Source organism: Brassica napus, chromosome C5, assembly GCF_020379485.1.
Source record: "Brassica napus cultivar Da-Ae chromosome C5, Da-Ae, whole genome shotgun sequence".
Classification (NCBI taxonomy): domain Eukaryota; kingdom Viridiplantae; phylum Streptophyta; class Magnoliopsida; order Brassicales; family Brassicaceae; genus Brassica; species Brassica napus.
The window spans coordinates 7,116,032-7,136,905 of NC_063448.1; the positions used below are offsets into that span (position 1 = coordinate 7,116,032).

General features: G+C 23.2%; 1 protein-coding gene across 2 annotated transcripts; it reads left to right on the plus strand.

The window, feature by feature from the left end:
* The first annotated feature begins 3,518 nt into the window (after positions 1-3,518).
* Positions 3,519-7,952, plus strand: LOC125587488 (protein indeterminate-domain 6, chloroplastic-like). Of its 2 annotated transcripts, XM_048758083.1 has the most exons (4): positions 3,519-4,416; positions 4,831-5,016; positions 5,533-5,929; positions 6,435-7,952. In XM_048758083.1, exons 2-4 carry the CDS (start codon positions 4,845-4,847, stop codon positions 7,210-7,212), a joined length of 1,347 nt encoding a protein of 448 aa, XP_048614040.1. In that variant the 5' UTR covers positions 3,519-4,416; positions 4,831-4,844; the 3' UTR covers positions 7,213-7,952. The 2 variants fall into 2 exon arrangements, with proteins under 2 accessions (XP_048614040.1, XP_048614041.1); XM_048758084.1 differs by lacking the exon at positions 3,519-4,416 and having other exon boundaries at positions 4,429-5,016.
* Positions 7,953-20,874: the final 12,922 nt, after the last annotated feature.

Genomic DNA, 20,874 nt, shown 5'->3' on the forward strand with positions numbered 1-20,874 from the left:
TATTACATTAAACATCTATCATAATATTACAATTTTGATATAAAATCAAAAAAATTAGAATAAGTAATTATACAACATAAGAAAAAAACAAATAATAAGTAAATATATAATATAAGAAATGAAAGAAACTACATTAAACATCTATCTGAAAAATGTATATATAGGTTTACATTTTTATTATTTTTATATGTAAATACACAATATAAGAAAAACAAGCATACAATATAAGAAATAAAAATATTACATTAAACATATATCATAATATTATTATCTGATATAAAATGAGGAAAACATAATAATTGAATATACAATATAAAAAAAATAAACAATAAGTAAATATAAAATTAAGAAATGAAAAAACAAATTAAACATCTCTCTAAAAAATATATTGTAAAATAAATAATAAATATATATACAATATAAGAAATAAAAATATTAAAATAAATAAATATACAATATAAGATAAACTAAACATAGCGTAAATATATAATATAAGAAATACAAATATTACACTAAACATCTAATGTAATATTATCATTTGATATAAAAGCAAAAAAAATTAGAATAAGTAAATATACAACATAGGAAAAATAATCAATAAGTAAATATTCAATATCAGAAATATAAAAAATAAATTAGAAATCTATCTGAAAAATGTATACTAAAATAAAAATAAATAATAAGTAAATATACAATATAAGAAATAGAAAAACTACATTAAACATCTTTCTGAAAAATGTATAGTAAAATTAATAATAAATAAATATAGAATATAAGAAATAAAATTATTACATTAAACATCTATCATAATATTAAAATAAAAATAAATAATAAGTAAATATACAATATAAAAAATAGAAAACCTACATTAAGCATCTATCTGGAAAATGTATAGTAAAATAAATAATAAATAAATATACAACATAAAATATATAAATATTATATTAACCATCTATCTTAATATTACTATTTCATATAAAAGTAAAATACAATTAGACTAAGAATATATACAATATAAGAAATAGAAAAACTACATTAATCATCTATCTGAAAAATATATTTTTCATTTTTATTATTTCTAAATATTTTTATAAATAAATATACAATATAGAAAAAATAAATAATAAGTAAATATACAATATAATAAATAGAAATATTACATTAAACATATATTGTAATATTAGAATAAATAAATATACAATATAAGAACAAATACATAATAAGTAAATATACTATATAAGAAATAAAAATATTACATTAAAAATCTATCATAACAAGAAAAAATAAACAATATGTAAATATACAATATTAAAAATGGAAAAACTAAATTAAACATCTATCTGAAAATTTATAGTACAATAAATAATAAGTAAATATACAATATAAAAATATAAATGTTACATTAAACATCTATCGTAATATTAGATAAGTAAATATACAATATAAGAAAATAAAAAATAATTATATATACAATATAAAAATATAGAAAAACTACACTCAATAACTATCTAGAAATGTATGGTAAAATAAATGATAAGTAAATATAAAATAGAGAAAATATAAATATTACATTAAACATCTATCGTAATATTACCATTTGATATAAAATGAAGAAAATTAGAGTAAATAAATATACAATATAAGAAAAGCTAAGTAATAAGTAAATATACAATATAAGAAATGAAAAACTACATTAAACATCTATCTGAAAAAAGTAAAGTTTTTTCTGGTTTTATTTAAAGATATATGTGTAAATATACAATATGTGTAATTAGACATAAACATACAATTTAGAATACAACGTCCAAAATAATAGTTATATAGTTAACATTTGAAAATCAAAATAGTTCCGATCGTAGAGCGGATTAAACCCGTAGTTAAATTATAGTGATTGTAATTCAACATTTTAACCTCTACAACGTCTTCCTTCGAGCAAGTAAATTGTTAGAATGAATATTTCACAACTCACGTTATAAACAGACTTTTTCAAAGTTGTTTAACGATGACAAGATATAAATCAGAGTTGAACAAAACAGAGAGTCTAAACAGAATTAATGAGATTCTAACAATTTACTTTACAACCAACGTTCAAAACAGAGAATTTTGCAAACAGCCAATATTTGAAATAAGTACTCGATCAGAGTGGTCACCTTATTTAATACCTTATTAACAGTTCCCTTCAGCTCCCTTGCGCAACAGATTGGGGATACTCGGTTGCAGTGGCGGAGGTAGAGTGTAAGGAGGGGAGTCATCTAACCCCTAAGAATTTTTGTTACAGAAAAATTTATTTGTATTTTTGATGAGAAAGTTAGTGAAATGTTGTAAAATCATTATATTGACCCCGGTAACATATGCTCAATATTAACATAAAACCCATAACTTAATTTATTGACCCGTTAATTTTTTTGGCTAGCTCCGCCACTGCTTGGTTGTCACGTTCAGTGAAGTAGTTCCCTTGAGCTCATCCTCCCTAATTCAAAACAGAGTGATCAGAACGGGGCATTCTCAGTACCTAAAATTATCATGAGAAACTACACAATACTGTTAGTGTTTAACATTGCTCTTCTTCTACGCCAACAAAAACAAACAATGGTCAAGATTACATATTTTATGTAGATCTTGCTAACAAAACACTTTGAAATGCTTGGTTCTTAAAGCATGGAAACAAACCAGAAAACGTTAGTGGCTTTGCAATAATTTACTTCACTGAAGAACTACCTTACTAGCAACCATGTAAACGTCTAATATATGAATTGTTGCTTGCTCAGAATAACCAATCTACATGATCGAGTTACGTAAATGGATTTTCAACATTTTCAACCTGAAATTCCTATATCTAAGGTTTTTCATAAAGCTAATTCGTAACGAGAACTACACAATACTGTTAGTGTCCGAGATTACTCTTCCTCTAATCAAAAAAATTAAAAACAAATGGTCCATATTTCAAAATCCATGTAGATCCCACTAACAGAGAACGTTGAAATGCTTGGTTCTTAAAGCCATGAAATATTGACCTTATATTTTATTATAATAGATTTTACAAATATATGAGCATGAAAATATATTTTTATATACACCGATTTCAGAAAAAGGAAAGTTCACAAAAAATGATATTGAAAAATAAATAATCATCCCTTTAAACTATTATTTTAAACAACATAGTATTTATAAATATATGGAAATTAGTAAAATATTTCCTTTATATCAAAATATTTTGTTAGATGATTACAAAATTAGGGGAAAGTTTCATGATTACCATTTTGTTAGTATCATTATTCATGTTTACCATCACTAAAGAGACATTTTTAAAAATATTTTATTTATTAAAAGAAGGCAAATGACTCTTATCCCTTAAATAAATAAATTTATCTTTTCGAATTATACTTTTTCAAATTCAAACTTTTTTATAATTTTGTTTTTGAATTTTTTATCAAATATTTTTTTCAAATTTTCTTTTTGAAATTTTAAAATTCTTTTTGAAACTATTTTTAAAAATCTTTTAAAAAATTGAAAAATTTAATTATATTTATTAGAACCCTAAACTCCACATTCCAAAAACCCTACCCTACCTCTTAACTCTAAACCTTAAATCTAAATAAGTTAACCATAGGGTTATAAATGTTTTTTTCCTCTGAGGGTAAAAGTGGTTTAGATAAAATTTAGTTATGTCAATTAAACCATTTGTACATTATTTAAAATATATGACTCACCTTTTTAATCATCTTTAACAAATTATATCAAATCATACATTTTGAATAGTTAAAGTATGACACTAAATATTATGATTGAACAAAATTTGTAATATTTTCTTCTTAAAAGTATAACCTTCAAGGTAGGAAAAAGTATAAGAAATAGTGAATGTTTTAGTTGTTTAAAAGAAAAGAGATACGATTTAAATGAAGTGAATTTTTTTTTAAAAATATACAATAAACTTCTTTTTAAATGGTTTAAAATTCTAATTAACCAAATATTCTAAACTATATTATTTCAAAAACAATGATTTTAATTTTTTTGATAATATACTTCTATGAAAATTAAGTGAATTTCATATGATTTTATAATAAATAAAACAAAAATATATTTTATTTCTTATTTTATGACCAAAACGTTAAATACGTAAATTTAAAATAATTTTAAGATAATAATATTTTATTATGTCATATATTTACGATAGCTAATTAATGATAGTCAAAATTACAATGGATAAGTTTGAACAGTGATTTCAATATCTACAACTAATTTTCAATAAATAATTACCGAACGGTTACAGAGTTGAACCGTATTAAAAAATAATTAATGTATTTAAAAGTCAATTTAGGAAAAGGTGAAATGGACTATGGCTTATATATTGCAAGACTCACTTCTAATTATTAAAGAGCAGAGCAACAGAGAAAGAGAGAGATAGGATTGTTTGAGGTGTGTATTTGTTTACTTAAAAATATAATTTGCCTAAGGCTTCTTCTTCTTCACCCTCAAACATTATCATCATCATCTATACTTGGTGTCTTTCTTTGTCTCTAAACTTTAGCTATTTACTGGTATTTTCTTCTTGGTTTCTTTCTTTGCACCTCAACACTAGGAGTACAATAGAAAACAACTTATTATATGTCTTCTTTCAAAAAGTTGCAAATGAAATCTAACTCTTTGGAATTATATTTGTTCTACTCGTAAATGTCTTCTAGTGGCTTTTTTCCTTTTCATGTCGTCAATCTCCATGGCGTGTTCCTGTTCATCTAAATATTTGCTTTCTAATTATTTTGAAACATATTTCATTTCTACCTTTTTTTTACCAACTATTTTACTAATGGAACTTTGTGGAATACGCAAAAGCAAACCGTGAGAAGATGTCTTCATCGTACAACAACACAATTTCATCATCCTCCACTCAGGCTTTCCCCCTCTTAGCCATCGGAACAAACAACTTTAACCGTGAAGAGACGGCGGTGACAATGAATCAACGGCCCAACTCCGTTTCTCCACCACCCAGGAGACTAAGAAACAAACCAGGAAACCCAAGTAAATACCTCTTCTTAACATATGCTGTTATAAATGAGGTGTTCCAAATAACCTTGAACTCTTATCATCATATGTTATTATAAATGAAGTGTTCCAAATAACCTTTGACTTAATTTACTTTTTGTAGTTATTATCGATAATATAAGTATTAATATCATCATCATTTGACCAGATTATATTTTATACTCTCTCTGTTTCATTATAAGTGTCGTTTTAGGTTTCGACACACGGATTAAGGAAACAATTAATTTTGTACATTTCCTATAAAAAAACGATATTACCTATACACCTAACCATATTTCAACCAATAGAAAAATAAATTTTGCATAAAATTAATAAATTTTGCATTGAAAATCGAAAACGACACTTATTTTGTAACGAAAAAAAATTCTCTAAAACTACACTTAATATGAAACGGAGGGAGTATTGTTAGAATTTTTTTACAAGAAGATTAGTCTATTCAATTACTTATATATTGTCTCTTGGCTAATGGATTGTATTGTGGTGATTCATAAGGTCCAGATGCTGAAGTGATAGCCTTGTCTCCAGAGGAGATAATGGTGACGAACAGGTTCCAATGTGAAGTATGCAAAAAAGGATTTCAAAGAGAACAGAATCTCCGGCTTCACAGGAGAGGACACAACCTTCCATTTAACCTGAAACAAAAGTCTGACGAAGAAGTAAGGAGGAAGGTGTATGTTTGTCCGGAGCCCACGTGCGTCTACCATGATCCGTCACGTGCTCTCGGAGACCTCACAGGAATCAAGAAGCATTATTACCGGAAGCACGGTGAGAAGAAGTTTAAATGCGAGAAATGCGATAAGTGTTACGCTGTTGAATCTGATTGCAAAGCCCACTCTAAGATTTGTGGTACCAAAGAGTATCGATGTGTTTGTGATACCAAATTCTCTAGGTAATTAACTATATAACGTCTTTCTTGGTTCCATTCTATAACCTTTTTTTTCCTTTTGATAGTTTTGTTCATATTATGAATCATTTTGAATAAGAATCGGTTATACTAGTGTGATAAAAACATTAAAAACGTGTTGGTTAACTCATACATGTTATAGTCTATAGCCATTAACATTTGTTATTCCAAATTCAAATATATTTTTTACGGTGAATTGATAACATTGAGTATCTTAATTACATACTCCCTCCGTTTCAGATTATTTGTCGTTGTAGGACAAAAATTTTGTTTCAAAATAAGTGTCGTTTTATAATTTCAATGCAAAATTGAATGATTTTATATTTTAATCTATTTTACAATTGGTTGAAATGTGGTTAGGTGTATTGGTAATGACGTTTTTATCTAGTAAATATACAAAATTAAATGTTTTTTTAATCTGTGTGCCTAAGTCTAAAATGACAAGTAATCTGAAACGGATGGAGTATTTGTTTTTGGGGTGTTATTGCAGAAGAGACAGTTACGACACGCATAGGGCATTCTGTGATGCGTTAGCACAAGAGTCAGCAGGAAACCCTAACTTGAGCTTCACGGAAATGCTAGCAGCCGCTGGTGGAAATGATGGCAGTAGCAGACATGGCTTTTACGACGGTGCTTCTTCTGCCGTCTCTCACAACCATTTTGGTAACAACTCAAACACTGGTTTTGCCCCTCTAGCTCCAGGTCACAATCTGAACCGTTCATCGTCCCAAAAGTTTGAAGACATTTTTCCTCAGACCACAAACCCTAACCATGTTCCTACTAATTTCCCCATGCAATACCCTTCGAACCAAGGACTGTTGGCACGGAACGACCAGAATCTCATGAACCAGCACGGTCTGATCAACAGCAACAACAACAATAACAACTTGTTCAATCCCGGATACTTTCAAGCCAACACTCAGAACCTCTCTGATCAGACAGGTGCTCCTCCTCTTTTCAACCATGCTGACAACAACGTTCCTCCTGCTCTGCTTAGAGGGTCAAGTGTGGCCGCTAATAACTTTGGAGGCAATGGTAATGTAAACTTTCAAGGTCAAATGAACTCTCTAGCTGCGACAAGTGATCATCAAGGCAGGCCCGGTAGCAGCATTTTCGACCATCGTTTCGGAAACAATCTAAGCATGGGAGGCCCTGATAGGCGGACTTTGGACTTTCTTGGCGTTAATGGTCGTGGTGGCCATAATGAACCTCCTTTGGACCTTGACATCAACTTTTCAGATCCAAATAATCCATTCGGAAATGTTTGAGAGGATCGTACACCTCCTATGTTCTTGATGGGTTCCTTGGAGATTTTATTTTAAGCCTATTTAACTATATATAAGTTAAAAAAAAATCTATAAGTAAATAAAAAAAACTATATATAAGTATTTCTTTAAGTTGTTATTAATGATGTAATGGGAATCTCGAACCAGAATTCATTAATTATATATTTTTATTGGAAAGTAACTATATTAATTGGTTTTCTTAAGATATAAATTTTAATATAATTTTATGACTGCAATATCCCCTAATATATTAAAAGGAGAAATTTTTTTAATAAGTAACCTTAAATCTTAAATGTGTAAAATATTCACAAAATGGTGTTATGCTGATTTGTCAATATATGAGGGCTTCTCACATCTTCAATTTAAAAGACGCTTCTCTTACTAAAGTATTTGCATAATATGCCATTGTACATCATTAAAATAATATCCTTTATTATAAGCATTGTTAACATATAATATAAAGGTTAAGTTATAATCGTATAGCTGTTATAAACACGTTGTTGTAAAAAAAAACTGTTATAAACACGTTACTAAAAAAATATTATTGCTGGCTCACGTAAATCCTTACTAATAAAAAGGACTTTTTGAGGCTCCATAGAGTATCCACATCAGAGAAAAAAATTCTTCCGAAATATGACACGTGGCATTATTATTTAAAAAATAGAAAATAAATAATAAGTAAATTTGCAATATAAGAAAAAATAAATTATTACTAATAAAAGGGACCTTTTGAGGCTCCATAGAGCGTCCACATCAGCGAAAAAAATTCTTCCGAAAGATGACACGTGACATTATTATTTAAAAAATTGAAAATAAATAATAAATAAATTTGCAATATATCCTTACTAATAAAATGGACCTTTTGAGGCTCCATAGAGCGTCCACATCAGCGAAAAAAATTCTTCCGAAAGAAGACACGTGGCATTATTATTTAAAAAATAGAAAATAAATAATAAGTAAATTTGCAATATAAGAAAAAATAAATAATATGTAAATAAATAAACAGAAACATTGCATTAAACTAATAAGTAAATATAAAATATAAGGAAAAGAAATTATAAGTAAATATACAATTAAGAAATAAAAAATTAAATTAAACATATATATGAAAAATGTATAGTAGAATAAATAATAACTAAATACACAATATAAGAAATAGAAATATTATATTAAATATTTATCGTAATATTAGAATAAATAAATATATTTTTCTATACTAATAAAAGGAACCTTTTGAGGCTCCATAGAGCGTCCACATCAGCGAAACAAATTCTTCCGAAAGATGATACGTGGCATTATTATTTGTAAAACAGAAAATAAATAATAAGTAAATTTGCAATATAAGAAAAAATAAATAATATATAAATAAATAAACAGAAACATTGCATTAAACTAATAAGTAAATATACAATATAAGAAAATTAAATTATAAGTAAATATACAATTAAGAAATAAAAAACTAAATTAAACATATATATGAAAAATGTATAGTAGAATAAATAATAACTAAATACACAATATAAAAAATAGAAATATTATATTAAATATTTATCGTAATATTAGAATAAATAAATATAAAATATAAGAAAAAAATAAATAATAAGTAAATATAGTATATAAGAAATAAAAATATTACATTAGATATATATCGTAATATTATCAGTGATATAAAAGCAAGAAATTTAGAATAAACAAATATACAAAATAAGAAAACATAAACAGTAAGTAAATATACACTATAAAAAATGGAAAAAATTAAATTAAACATATATCTGAAAATCTATACTAATAAAAGGAACCTTTTGAGGCTCCATAGAGCGTCCACATCAGCGAAAAAAATTCTTCCGAAAGATGACAAGTGGCATTATTATTTAAAAAATAGAAAATAAATATTAAGTAAATTTGCAACATAAGAAAAAGTAAATAATATGTAAATAAATAAACAGAAACATTGCATTAAACTAATAAGTAAATATATAATGTAAGGAAAAGAAATTATAAGTAAATATACAATTAAGAAATAAAAAACTAAATTAAACGTATATATGAAAAATGTATAGTAGAATAAATAATAACTAAATACACAATATAAGAAATAGAAATATTATATTAAATATTTATTTGTATTAAATATTTATCGTAATATTAGAATAAATAAATATATTTTTCTATACTAATAAAAGGAACCTTTTGAGGCTCCATAGAGCGTCCACATCAGCGAAACAAATTCTTCCGAAAGATGACACGTGACATTATTATTTAAAAAACAGAAAATAAATAATAAGTAAATTTGCAATATAAAAAAAATAATAATATGTAATTAAATAAACAGAAACATTGCATTAAACTAATAAGTAAATATACAATATAAGGAAAATAAATTATAAGTAAATATACAATTAAGAAATGAAAAACTAAATTAAACATATATATGAAAAATCTATAGTAGGATTAATAATAACTAAATACACAATATAATAAATAGAAATATTATATTAAATATTTATCGTAATATTAGAATAAATAAATATAAAATATAAGAAAAAATAAATAATAAGTAAATATAGTATATAAGAAATAAAAATATTACATTAGATATATATCGTAATATTATCAGTGATATAAAAGCAAGAAATTTAGAATAAACAAATATACAAAATAGGAAAAGATAAACAGTAACTAAATATACAATATAAAAAATGAAAAAACTAAATTAAACATATATCTGAAAAATGTATAGTTAAATAAATAATAAGTAAATATACAATATAAAAATATTACATTAAACATTAATTATAATATTACAATAAGTAAATACAAAACATAAGAAAAATAAAGAATAAGTAAATATACAATATAACAAATACAAAAAATACATTAAACATCTATCTGAAAAGTATATTACAATAAAAAGTTAGCTAAGTAAATATACAATATAAGTAATAGAAATATTACATCAAACATCTATCGTAATATTACAATTTGATATAAAAGCAAAACAGTTAGATAAGTAAATATACAATATAAAAAATAAAAAAACTACATTAAACATCTATCTAAAAAATGTATAGTTTTACATTTTTATTATTTCCAGATATTTTATAAGTAAATATAAAATATAAGTCAAACAAGCATACAATATGAGAAATATAAATATTACTTCAAACCTCTATCATAATATTATCATTTGATATAAAAGCAAGAAAATTAAAATAAGTAAATATACGATATAACAAAAAATAAACAATAGGTAAAATACAATTAAGAAATTAAAAACTAAATTAAACATTTGTGTGAAAAAAAATGTTTAGAAAAATAAATATACAATTTTAAAAAATAGAAATATTTTATTAAACATCTATCATAATATTAGAATAAGTAAATATACAATATAAGAAAAAATAAACAATAAGTAAATATACATTAGTAGAAATAGATACTAATAAAATAGACATTTTGAGGTTTCATATAGGGTTCACATCAGCGAAAAAAACTTCTCCCAAGAGACGAGACATTATTATTTAAAAAATAGAAAATAAATAATAAGTAAATAAACAATATAAAAATAGAAACATTAAATTAAACAATAATAATTAAATATACAATATAAAGAAAAATAAATAATAAGTAAATATACAATATAATAAATAGAAATATTACATTAAACATATATCATAATATTATCATTTAATATAAAAGCAAGAAAATTAGAATAAGTAAATATACAATATATAAAATGGAAAAAGTAAATTAAACATATATATGAAAATGTATAGTTAAATAAATAATAAGTGAATATACAATATAAAAATATTACACTAAACATTTATTATAATATTACAATGAGTAAATATAAAACATAAAAAAATAATAAGTAAATATACAATATAAGAAATACAAAAAATGCATTAAACATCTATCTGAAAAATATATTATAAAATAAATAATAAGTAAATATATAATATAAGAAATAGAAATATTACTTTAAACATCTATAGTAATATTACAATTTAATATAAAAGAAAAACAATTAGATAAGTAAATATACAATATAAGAAATAGAAACACTACATTAAACATCTATCTGAAAAATGTATAGTTTTACATTTTTATTATTTCCAAATATTTTATAAGTAAATATACAATATAAGTAAAACAAGCATACAATATATATAAAAGAAACGTACAATATAAGAAATATAAATATCACATTAAACCTCTATCATAATACTATTATTTGGTATAAAAGGAAGAAAATTAAAATAAATAAATATACAATATAAAAAAAATAAAACAATAGGTAAAATACAATTAAGAAATCAAAAAACTAAATTAAACATCTCTCTAAAAAATGTTTAGTAAAATGAATAATAAGTAAATATACAATTTAACAAATAGAAATATTATATTAAACATCTATCGTAATATTAGAATTAATAAATATACAATATAAGGAAAAATACACAATAAGTAAATATACAATATTATAACTGAAAAAAATAAATTAAAAATCAATCTGAAAAATGTATAGTAAAATAAATAATAATTAAGCATATTTATTTTGACAACAATAATTAAGTATAAGAAATCAAAATATTCCATTAAGCATCTATCATAACATTAGAATTAAAAAAAAAAAGTAAATATACAATATAAGGAAAAATAAATAATAAGTAAATATACAATATAAGAAATAAAAACTAACATCAAACATCTATCAGAAAATGTATTTTTTTACATTTTTATTATTTACAAATACTTTTATAAGTAAATATATATACAATATATGAAGAAATAAATAGTAAGTAAATATGCAATATAAGAGATAGAAATGTTACATATTATAATAAGTAAAAATATAAGAAAAAATAAATAATTAGTAAATATAGTATATAAAAATAAAAATATTACATTAAATATATATCATAATATTATCATTGATATAAAAGCAAAAAATTTAGAAAAAGTAAATTTACAAAATAATAAAAGATAAATAGTAAGTAAATATACAATATAAAAAAATTATACATCTATCTCAAAAATGTATAGTTAGATGGAAAATGTATAGTTAAATAAATAATAAGCAAATATACAGTATAAGACATAAAAATATTACGTTAAATATCTATTGTAATTTTACCATTTGATATAAAAGCAAGAAAATTAGAATAAATAAATATACAATACAGAGCGATGGTCAGTTTAAGTTTTTGTCACAAAATAGCTTTAATAAGAAAAATGACCAAAAGAAGTTTTATTAAAGAGTAAAAATACTTTTATACCGTAGGGTTAACTAATCTAGATTTAGGATTTAGAGTTAAGGGTGGGGTTTTGAGGATAGGATTTCAAATTAAAAAAAAAATTAAAATTAAAATTTTCAAAATAAAAAGTGGCTATTTTGGTCATTTTACTTATTCAATGTTATTTTGTGACAAAAACTTAAAAAAAAATTTGAGAGAGATGTCCTACAATATAAGAAAAACTAAATAATACGTAAATATACAATATAAAAAATGAAAAACTATCTTAAACATCTATCTGAAAAATGTATAGTTTTCAGTTTTTTCGTAAGGAAATATATATTCACACAAACATACAATTCAGAATTTTGTTGTTCTTCGTAATACAATGTTAAAAAAAACTATATAGTTAACATTTGAAAATCAAAATAGCCCCGCGCGTAGCGCGGATTAACTCCTAGTCTATACTAATAAAATGGACCTTTTGAGGCTCCATAAAGCGTCCACATCTGCAAAAAAAACTTCTCCAGAAAGATGACACGTGGCATAAAATATAGTTTTACATTTTAATATTATTAATTTTCGAAAATTATAAATAATATGTAAACATACAGCATAAAAATGGGAAAACTACATTAAACATATGTAAATTACCATTTTTCACTTAAAAAAAAAAGACGGCTTAGCTCCATAAAGTAACATTATCGTTTTATAAAAAAAAAAACAAAAAACATTATATATAATTTCGAAAATAACTTACTAATAAAATGGACCTTTTGAGGCTCCATAGAGCGTCCACATCAGCAAAAAAACTTCTCCCGAAAGATGACACGTGGCATAAAATATAGTTTTACATTTTAATATTACTAATTTTCAAAAATTATAAATAATATGTAAACATACAGCATAAAAAATGGAAAAACTACATTAAACATATGTAAAATTACCATTTTTCACTTAAAAAAAAAGACGGCTTATCTCCATAATGTAACATTACTGTTTTATAGAAAAAAACAAAAAACATTATATATAATTTCGAAAATAATAAATATATGTAAACGTACAACATAAAAAATGGAAATACTACATTAAACATATGTAAGATTTTCATTTTACATTTTTATTTTAAAAAGTAATATGTAAACATACAACATAAAAAATGGAAATACTACATTAAATATATGTAAGATTACCATTTTACATTTATAAATAACAAAAATATGTAAACATACAACATAAAAAAATGGAAAAACTACATTAAACATATGTAAGATTACTTTTTTTCACTAAAAAAATGGCTTATCTCCATAATGTTACATTAACATTTTATAAAAAAAAGAAAAAAAACATAAATGTAACTATTTGACTATTTGTCCAAGTTCTTCTATTAAAAATTGCTGTTTTACATTAAAAATGGAAAAAACATTAAGATTTAAACATCTATCTTAAAATATAAAATATAAATATTAACTAAATATAAAGTATAAGAAAGATAAATACTCAATATATAGAAAAATAAATAATAAGTAAATATTATAAATATATAAATATATACAATAATAAATAAATGCACAATTTTTAAAATATGGAAAGAGTACATTAAATATTGAACATCTATCTTAAAATGTAAAATTTAGATATTAAGTAAATAGAAAATATAAGAAAAAGAAATACACAACTTAAAAACAATGGAAAAAATATATTAATATTTAAACATCTATCTTAAAATGAAAAATATAGATATTACGCAAATAGAAAGTATAAGAAAAGGAAATACACAATTTAAAAAAATGGAAAAAGTACATTAGTATTTAAACATCTATCTTAAAATGTAAATCTATCATAAAATATAAAATTATTAGTAAATAGAAAGTATAAGAAATAGAAATACACAATATAAAGAAAAATAAATAATAAGTAAATATATAATATAAGTAAATACGCAATTTAAAAATGAAAAATTACATTAAGATTTAAAAATATATCTTAAAATTTAAAATATAAATATTACGTAAATAGAGAGTATAACAAATGGAAATATACAATTTAAAGAAAATGGAAAATGTACATTAAGATTTAAACATCTATCTTAAAATGTAAAATAGAGATATTAAGTAAATAAAAAGTACAAGAAATGGAAATACATATACCGGAAAATAAATAATAAGTAAATAATGTAAATATATAATATATGAATTATATATATAATAATAAGTAAATACACAATTTTTTTTAAAAAATGGAAAAAGTTTATTAAGCATTAAACATTTATCTTAAAATGTAAAATATATAATATAAGTAAATACACAATTTAAAAAAATGGAAAAAGTACATTAAGATTTAAATATCTATTAAAAAATATAAAATATAAATATAGATATTACGTAAATAAAAAATATAAGAAATGGAAATAAAAATTTAAAAAATGGAAAAAATACATTAAGATTTAAACATCTATCTTAAAATGTACATCTATCTTAAAATGATAGTAAATTATATAAAAATGGAAATACCACATTAAAAAAAAATGTATAGCTTTGCATCAAGAAAGTCCCTTTAAAATTCATTATTTCATCAACATCAACCTCACACTATTAAGAAAAACTTCAAAGCACTCGAGCAAAAAAATGGTTCCACCATCAACTCTTGCCGTCCCAAAAACCTTTAATGACCTTGAAGGAGATTTTTTATAACAACGAACTTTTTGTTAGGTGGATTCATTGTTGAGAAACCCGCAACTTCCAAAAGCCAAACTTATTCATGGGAATTGAATTGCTTTTCATAGACTCAAATGTATTCTTACAAATTTAAATTAATCTAATCCATAATTTTATTGTTAATATTCATATTACTCTTTCATGATCAAAACATTACAGTTAATAACCATTCAAGCGTTTATCCCGAAACACTTCTTTCCTCGCCGAATCAGGTATTGGTTCATGTTGGTTTAGTACTATTTTTGGTTTATTAACCGGTTTAGGATGGTGCTATTGTAAATATAATTTAAGTTGGTTTAGCATATATTATGCTTAAAATAACTTAAATTAAATAATAGTAATATTATGTTTAAAATATAATTTTAGAGAATTTTCAAATATAGTTTACAGAACATTATAGGTGATGAATTTAATTTATTAAATTCGTTTATTACTTAAAACTAAGTTTTTTAAATAACATACTGAGTTATAAATATCAATGCTCGATTGGTGAGTATAACATGAAGACAAAAATATAAATATTTCATTTTCAAGATAAGAAATTCAGCTTTTATTCGGTTACTCAATATAAAATATCTTAAATTACTTTTTTAAAATATACATAATTTATATATATATATATATATATTAATCTTCCAAACTTAAACTATTATATTATATATGAATAATGTTTTTAAATAAAAATAATTTCTGATTTAAAAAAAAAACAACAAATGGTTATTTTCAAATAATGGATGTAATTTACATTATACTATCATTTAACAAGTATTAAATACGTTTTGATATATTATTATTTTCTATTTTCAGAAAAAATAAATTGTTAAACATCAATATCTTCTAGGTTAAGTATACAAACATCACAAATTCAAACATCACAAAAAATATTTACATAAACATTATAATACAATAATTTAATCAAAAAATACAATTAAAAAAATATTCAAAAGAATAGTTATATACTTAATATTTGAAAATCAGAGATATTTTTGCTAAAATTGTACTTATCAGGCCAAGAAGATCGACCATCTTTTTACCGATCGATCGATTGTTGATCATGTGGTCGATCCGAAAATACTCTGCAGTTTAATTAAATATCTAAAACATTTATTCCAACACTCAACAAATAGTTTTGCTAAATATGATAACTAGATAGCCAACAAAATTACAAAAAAAATATTTAAATAGTAAAAAATATGTTAATTTAACGTGTTAAAATTTAAAAATAAATTTTAATTATGACATGCATCTTAACATTTATATAAATATATATCATAACCTAAATATAAGTAATTTAACAACTTAAATTAAAAAATAAAATAAAAAATCTCGGGCGTAGCCCGGGTTAATCCCTAGTCTATACTATATAAAAGTTGAGGCTATAAGTCATCGAGAGCGTCCACGTAGGATTTAAACGACCAATCGTATTATGACAAATCGATATTTTAGTTTGCTATTCTAAAAATGTCAATATTTCCAAAAATCATTTATTTCAAAATAAAATATATACAAATATCAAAATAAGTCAAGTTAAAAAAAGTAAAACACTATAAATATATTAACTTAATATATAAAATATTTTTCGAAATTTAACCTAAAAATAAAATACAAAATACAATATCTTACAAATATAATAATTAACTTAAAAATAAAAAAAATCATCTTAATAATTTATTATGACAAATCATGTTAATAGTTAACTTAATCATCTTAATTTTATTATATTTTGGAATAAATAAATTTTGTGAAATATTGACATATATAAACATAATATAATAATTAACTCAAAAATGCAAAATAATCTTAATAATTTACTATGAAAAATCATCTTAATAGTTAACTTAATCATCTTAATTTTATTTATATTTTGGAATAAATAAATTTTAGGAAATATTGACATATATAAACATAATAAATTAAAAGATTTTTTTTACTTAATCATCTTAATTTTATTATATTTTGGAATAAATAAATTTTGGGAAATATTGACATATATAAACATAATAAATTACAAGATGATTTTTCATAATATTTGTAAGATAATTAAGCTAACTCTTACGATGAAATATAAATAAGGTAAACTAACAAAATTAAAAACATTATAAAAAAATTAACTTATTATCTATAAGCCTTTGAAAGTGTACACATAAGATTTTAAGCCACCAATCAAAACATGACACATCATAATTTTATTTTTTATTTATAAAAGTGTCAATATTGCCAATAGTTTTTTGAAAATAATTTTTTTTTTTTGAAATTAAGTAAACTAATAAAATAAAAACCATAAAGATAATTAAATTGGTATGTGTACAAATTTGTAAAATGTGAAGATTCCTATTAAAATATACTATATAAAAGTTGAGGCTATAAGCCATCGAGAGCGTCCACGTAGGATTTAAACGACCAATCGTATTATGACAAATCGATATTTTAGTTTGCTATTCTAAAAATGTCAATATTTCCAAAAATCATTTATTTCAAAATAAAATATATACAAATATCAAAATAAGTCAAGTTAAAAAAAGTAAAACACTATAAATATATTAACTTAATATATAAAATATTTTTCGAAATTTAACCTAAAAATAAAATACAAAATACAATATCTTACAAATATAATAATTAACTTAAAAATAAAAAATCATCTTAATAATTTATTATGACAAATCATGTTAATAGTTAACTTAATCATCTTAATTTTATTATATTTTGGAATAAATAAATTTTGTGAAATATTGACATATATAAACATAATATAATAATTAACTCAAAAATGCAAAATAATCTTAATAATTTACTATGAAAAATCATCTTAATAGTTAACTTAATCATCTTAATTTTATTTATATTTTGGAATAAATAAATTTTAGGAAATATTGACATATATAAACATAATAAATTAAAAGATTTTTTTTACTTAATCATCTTAATTTTATTATATTTTGGAATAAATAAATTTTGGGAAATATTGACATATATAAACATAATAAATTAAAAGATGATTTTTCATAATATTTGTAAGATAATTAAGCTAACTCTTACGATGAAATATAAATAAGGTAAACTAACAAAATTAAAAACAATATAAAAAAATTAACTTATTATCTATAAGCCTTTGAAAGTGTCCACATAAGATTTTAAGCCACCAATCAAAACATGACACATCATAATTTTATTTTTTATTTATAAAAGTGTCAATATTGCCAATAGTTTTTTGAAAATAATTTTTTTTTTGAAATTAAGTAAACTAACAAAATAAAAACCATAAAGATAATTAAATTGGTATGTGTACAAATTTGTAAAATGTGAAGATTCCTATTAAAATATATATACATATTAAATAAATGAAAATCTACAAAAAAGTAAATTAACAAATAAAAATAATTAAAATATATATACATATTAAATAAATGAAAATCTACAAAAAAGTAAATTAAAAAATAAAAATAATTGAAATTAATATAATAAGAAATATTTTTATACTATTAAAATGTCAAAACTTCCAGAAATATATTTTCCCAAAATAAATTAGAAATTCATGCAAAATAAGGTAAACTAACAAAATTTCAAAAAGGAATCAACTCTATATGTATATACTATTTTGGAAATTAATATAAAACTAATAAATATTTTTAAGAAAGAATGTGATTTTCTAATACAAATCACATATAATTTTAAAGTTCATATAAAATAAATTAAACTAACAAAAAAACATTTTAAATAATCAAATAGATATATACATTTTTTAGAAAATTAGCATAACATTAACAAACAACTTTTTTAATAAGAATATGGAAGTTTTATAAAAAAAGAAGAAATTGAAGTACTAACAAAATAAATGTAAAAGGGAAAACAAAAAAAAAGCTAATATAGCAACTGAAAATATATGTTTACTAGAAAAAGAAGAAGAAAATATCTCTTAATAAGAACTCCATATATACTAGAGGACTAAAAACCCTATAATATTTGCGCATCTCCATTGTAGAAAAAAATGTTAGGGCGAATTTTGCTGGGTTCGATATGGTTGAGGCGAGTATCAATATGGAGTGCCCGAGAATTTGTGAAGAAAGGAGCCATAAGCTGTCAGAGAATTAGAGGTGAAGATAAGATCAGTGATTGCCAGACCATGTGCTGGTGCAGATTTTCATGTATGTTCCGTCGACAAAAGAGGTTGTGGCTACCATGATTTTGTCAAACGATGGATGTTTTGTGGACGATGGTGCCACTACTGAAAATACTTTGAGATCAAAGAGAAAGATATCCAAAGGACGTCTTGGTGGTGTACTTGGCCAATTCGTTTGCAAAAGAACTAAAGAAGTCTATATGGTGATTTCTTAATAGGTTGATGTGATTTCACAAGGCACCTTTATTATATAGATTGATTTTAGAACTAGGTCCACATTGTCCTCTTGATGTTGGTGTCGAAATTAGAAATTGGATCGTAAGGTTCGTGAACTATGGTTCTATCTCATGTGGTCTGCGGAGCCTATTAGCTTGCCCAAATGTCTTTATATATGCGATGGGCTTGTGTCTCTTCACCTTGGCGGCAAGGTTTTGGTTGAGTTTTCTTTTCCAGCCTGCCTCACAGATCTTAGACTACTCTATCGTATACAAAGATGAAGACTCTCTTGTCCTTAGCAATTTGTCCTATTCTCAAAGATCTGTATGTGCACCGAAACCGACATGAGGATGACAATGTGAAAAAGTTTACAGTAAAAGTCCCATCCCTAGAGACCTTAGAGTGTGTTAAAGAGGGATTAATAGTACTCAACGAAGAAGGTGTAGAAGATTTTGGAGGATACTTTGTCATGTACAGATTTCACGATTTTTTTTAAAAAATCTTTATAATAGATGTTTCCCAAAACTCTTTCTCAAGTGAGAACGACTACAAGTGTTCGTTCTAAACCTGATGACAAGTTGATGAGATCTCTTTCTTCACTCAAGTATCTCGAAGTACATCTATGCTCTGCAACAGCACCTCAACCTCACTTTTTGTTTAATTCATATGTTCACATACAATCATTTTGTTCATTGCAGGTTGGGTGTTGTCAAGACATTAACTTCTCGCAGCTTATGAGTGTAAAATAATTGCCGATCATCATCAGTTAGATTGGTTTTGAACCATTTGAGATGTTGCTTCAACATTCTCCAGAACTGAAAATTCTTCTCATCATGACGTTAACCCTCTCTTGCATGCACTACTAGATTAATTAATATTAATGACATTGACCCTTTTTATGTTGCTTCACAAATAAGTTTTCCAACGAGACCTTTTCACTTACTGCAACCAACCGATTTCTGTTCCGGTTTGTATGTCAACAAATATTGAGATCTTTGAGTGGAAAGAATACAGCAGAACAGCCGGAGAGAAGAAAGTAGTGAGATACATCCTTGCCAACTCTAAGTGTTTGAACAGATTATCTCCTTGAATACATCATTCTGCAACCTTAAAAGAAAAAAATAAAATAATTAGAAATTTGGAATCTATGCCTAGGATTTCAACATCATCTCAGCTTCTCTTCTCCACTCAACTAGAATATGTCTAAAGCGTATTAACTTTATATAATTTGTTTCCCATCTATGTTGGTCCATGTGGTAAACTAAAATAAAAATTGCTAACAAACAAGAAAATCAATACGAGATTTATCATAGAATTTGTTTTATTTTTAACTTATTAGTACATACGATAA

Bases quoted from the DNA above. Each gene is read 5' to 3' on its own strand.
- LOC125587488 (XM_048758083.1), top strand. From the start codon at position 4,845: ATGTCTTCATCGTACAACAACACAATTTCATCATCCTCCACTCAGGCT. The intron at 5,017-5,532 runs GTAAATACCTCT...GTGATTCATAAG, and splicing joins AAACAAACCAGGAAACCCAA to GTCCAGATGCTGAAGTGATA. The intron at 5,930-6,434 runs GTAATTAACTAT...GTGTTATTGCAG, and splicing joins TGTGATACCAAATTCTCTAG to AAGAGACAGTTACGACACGC.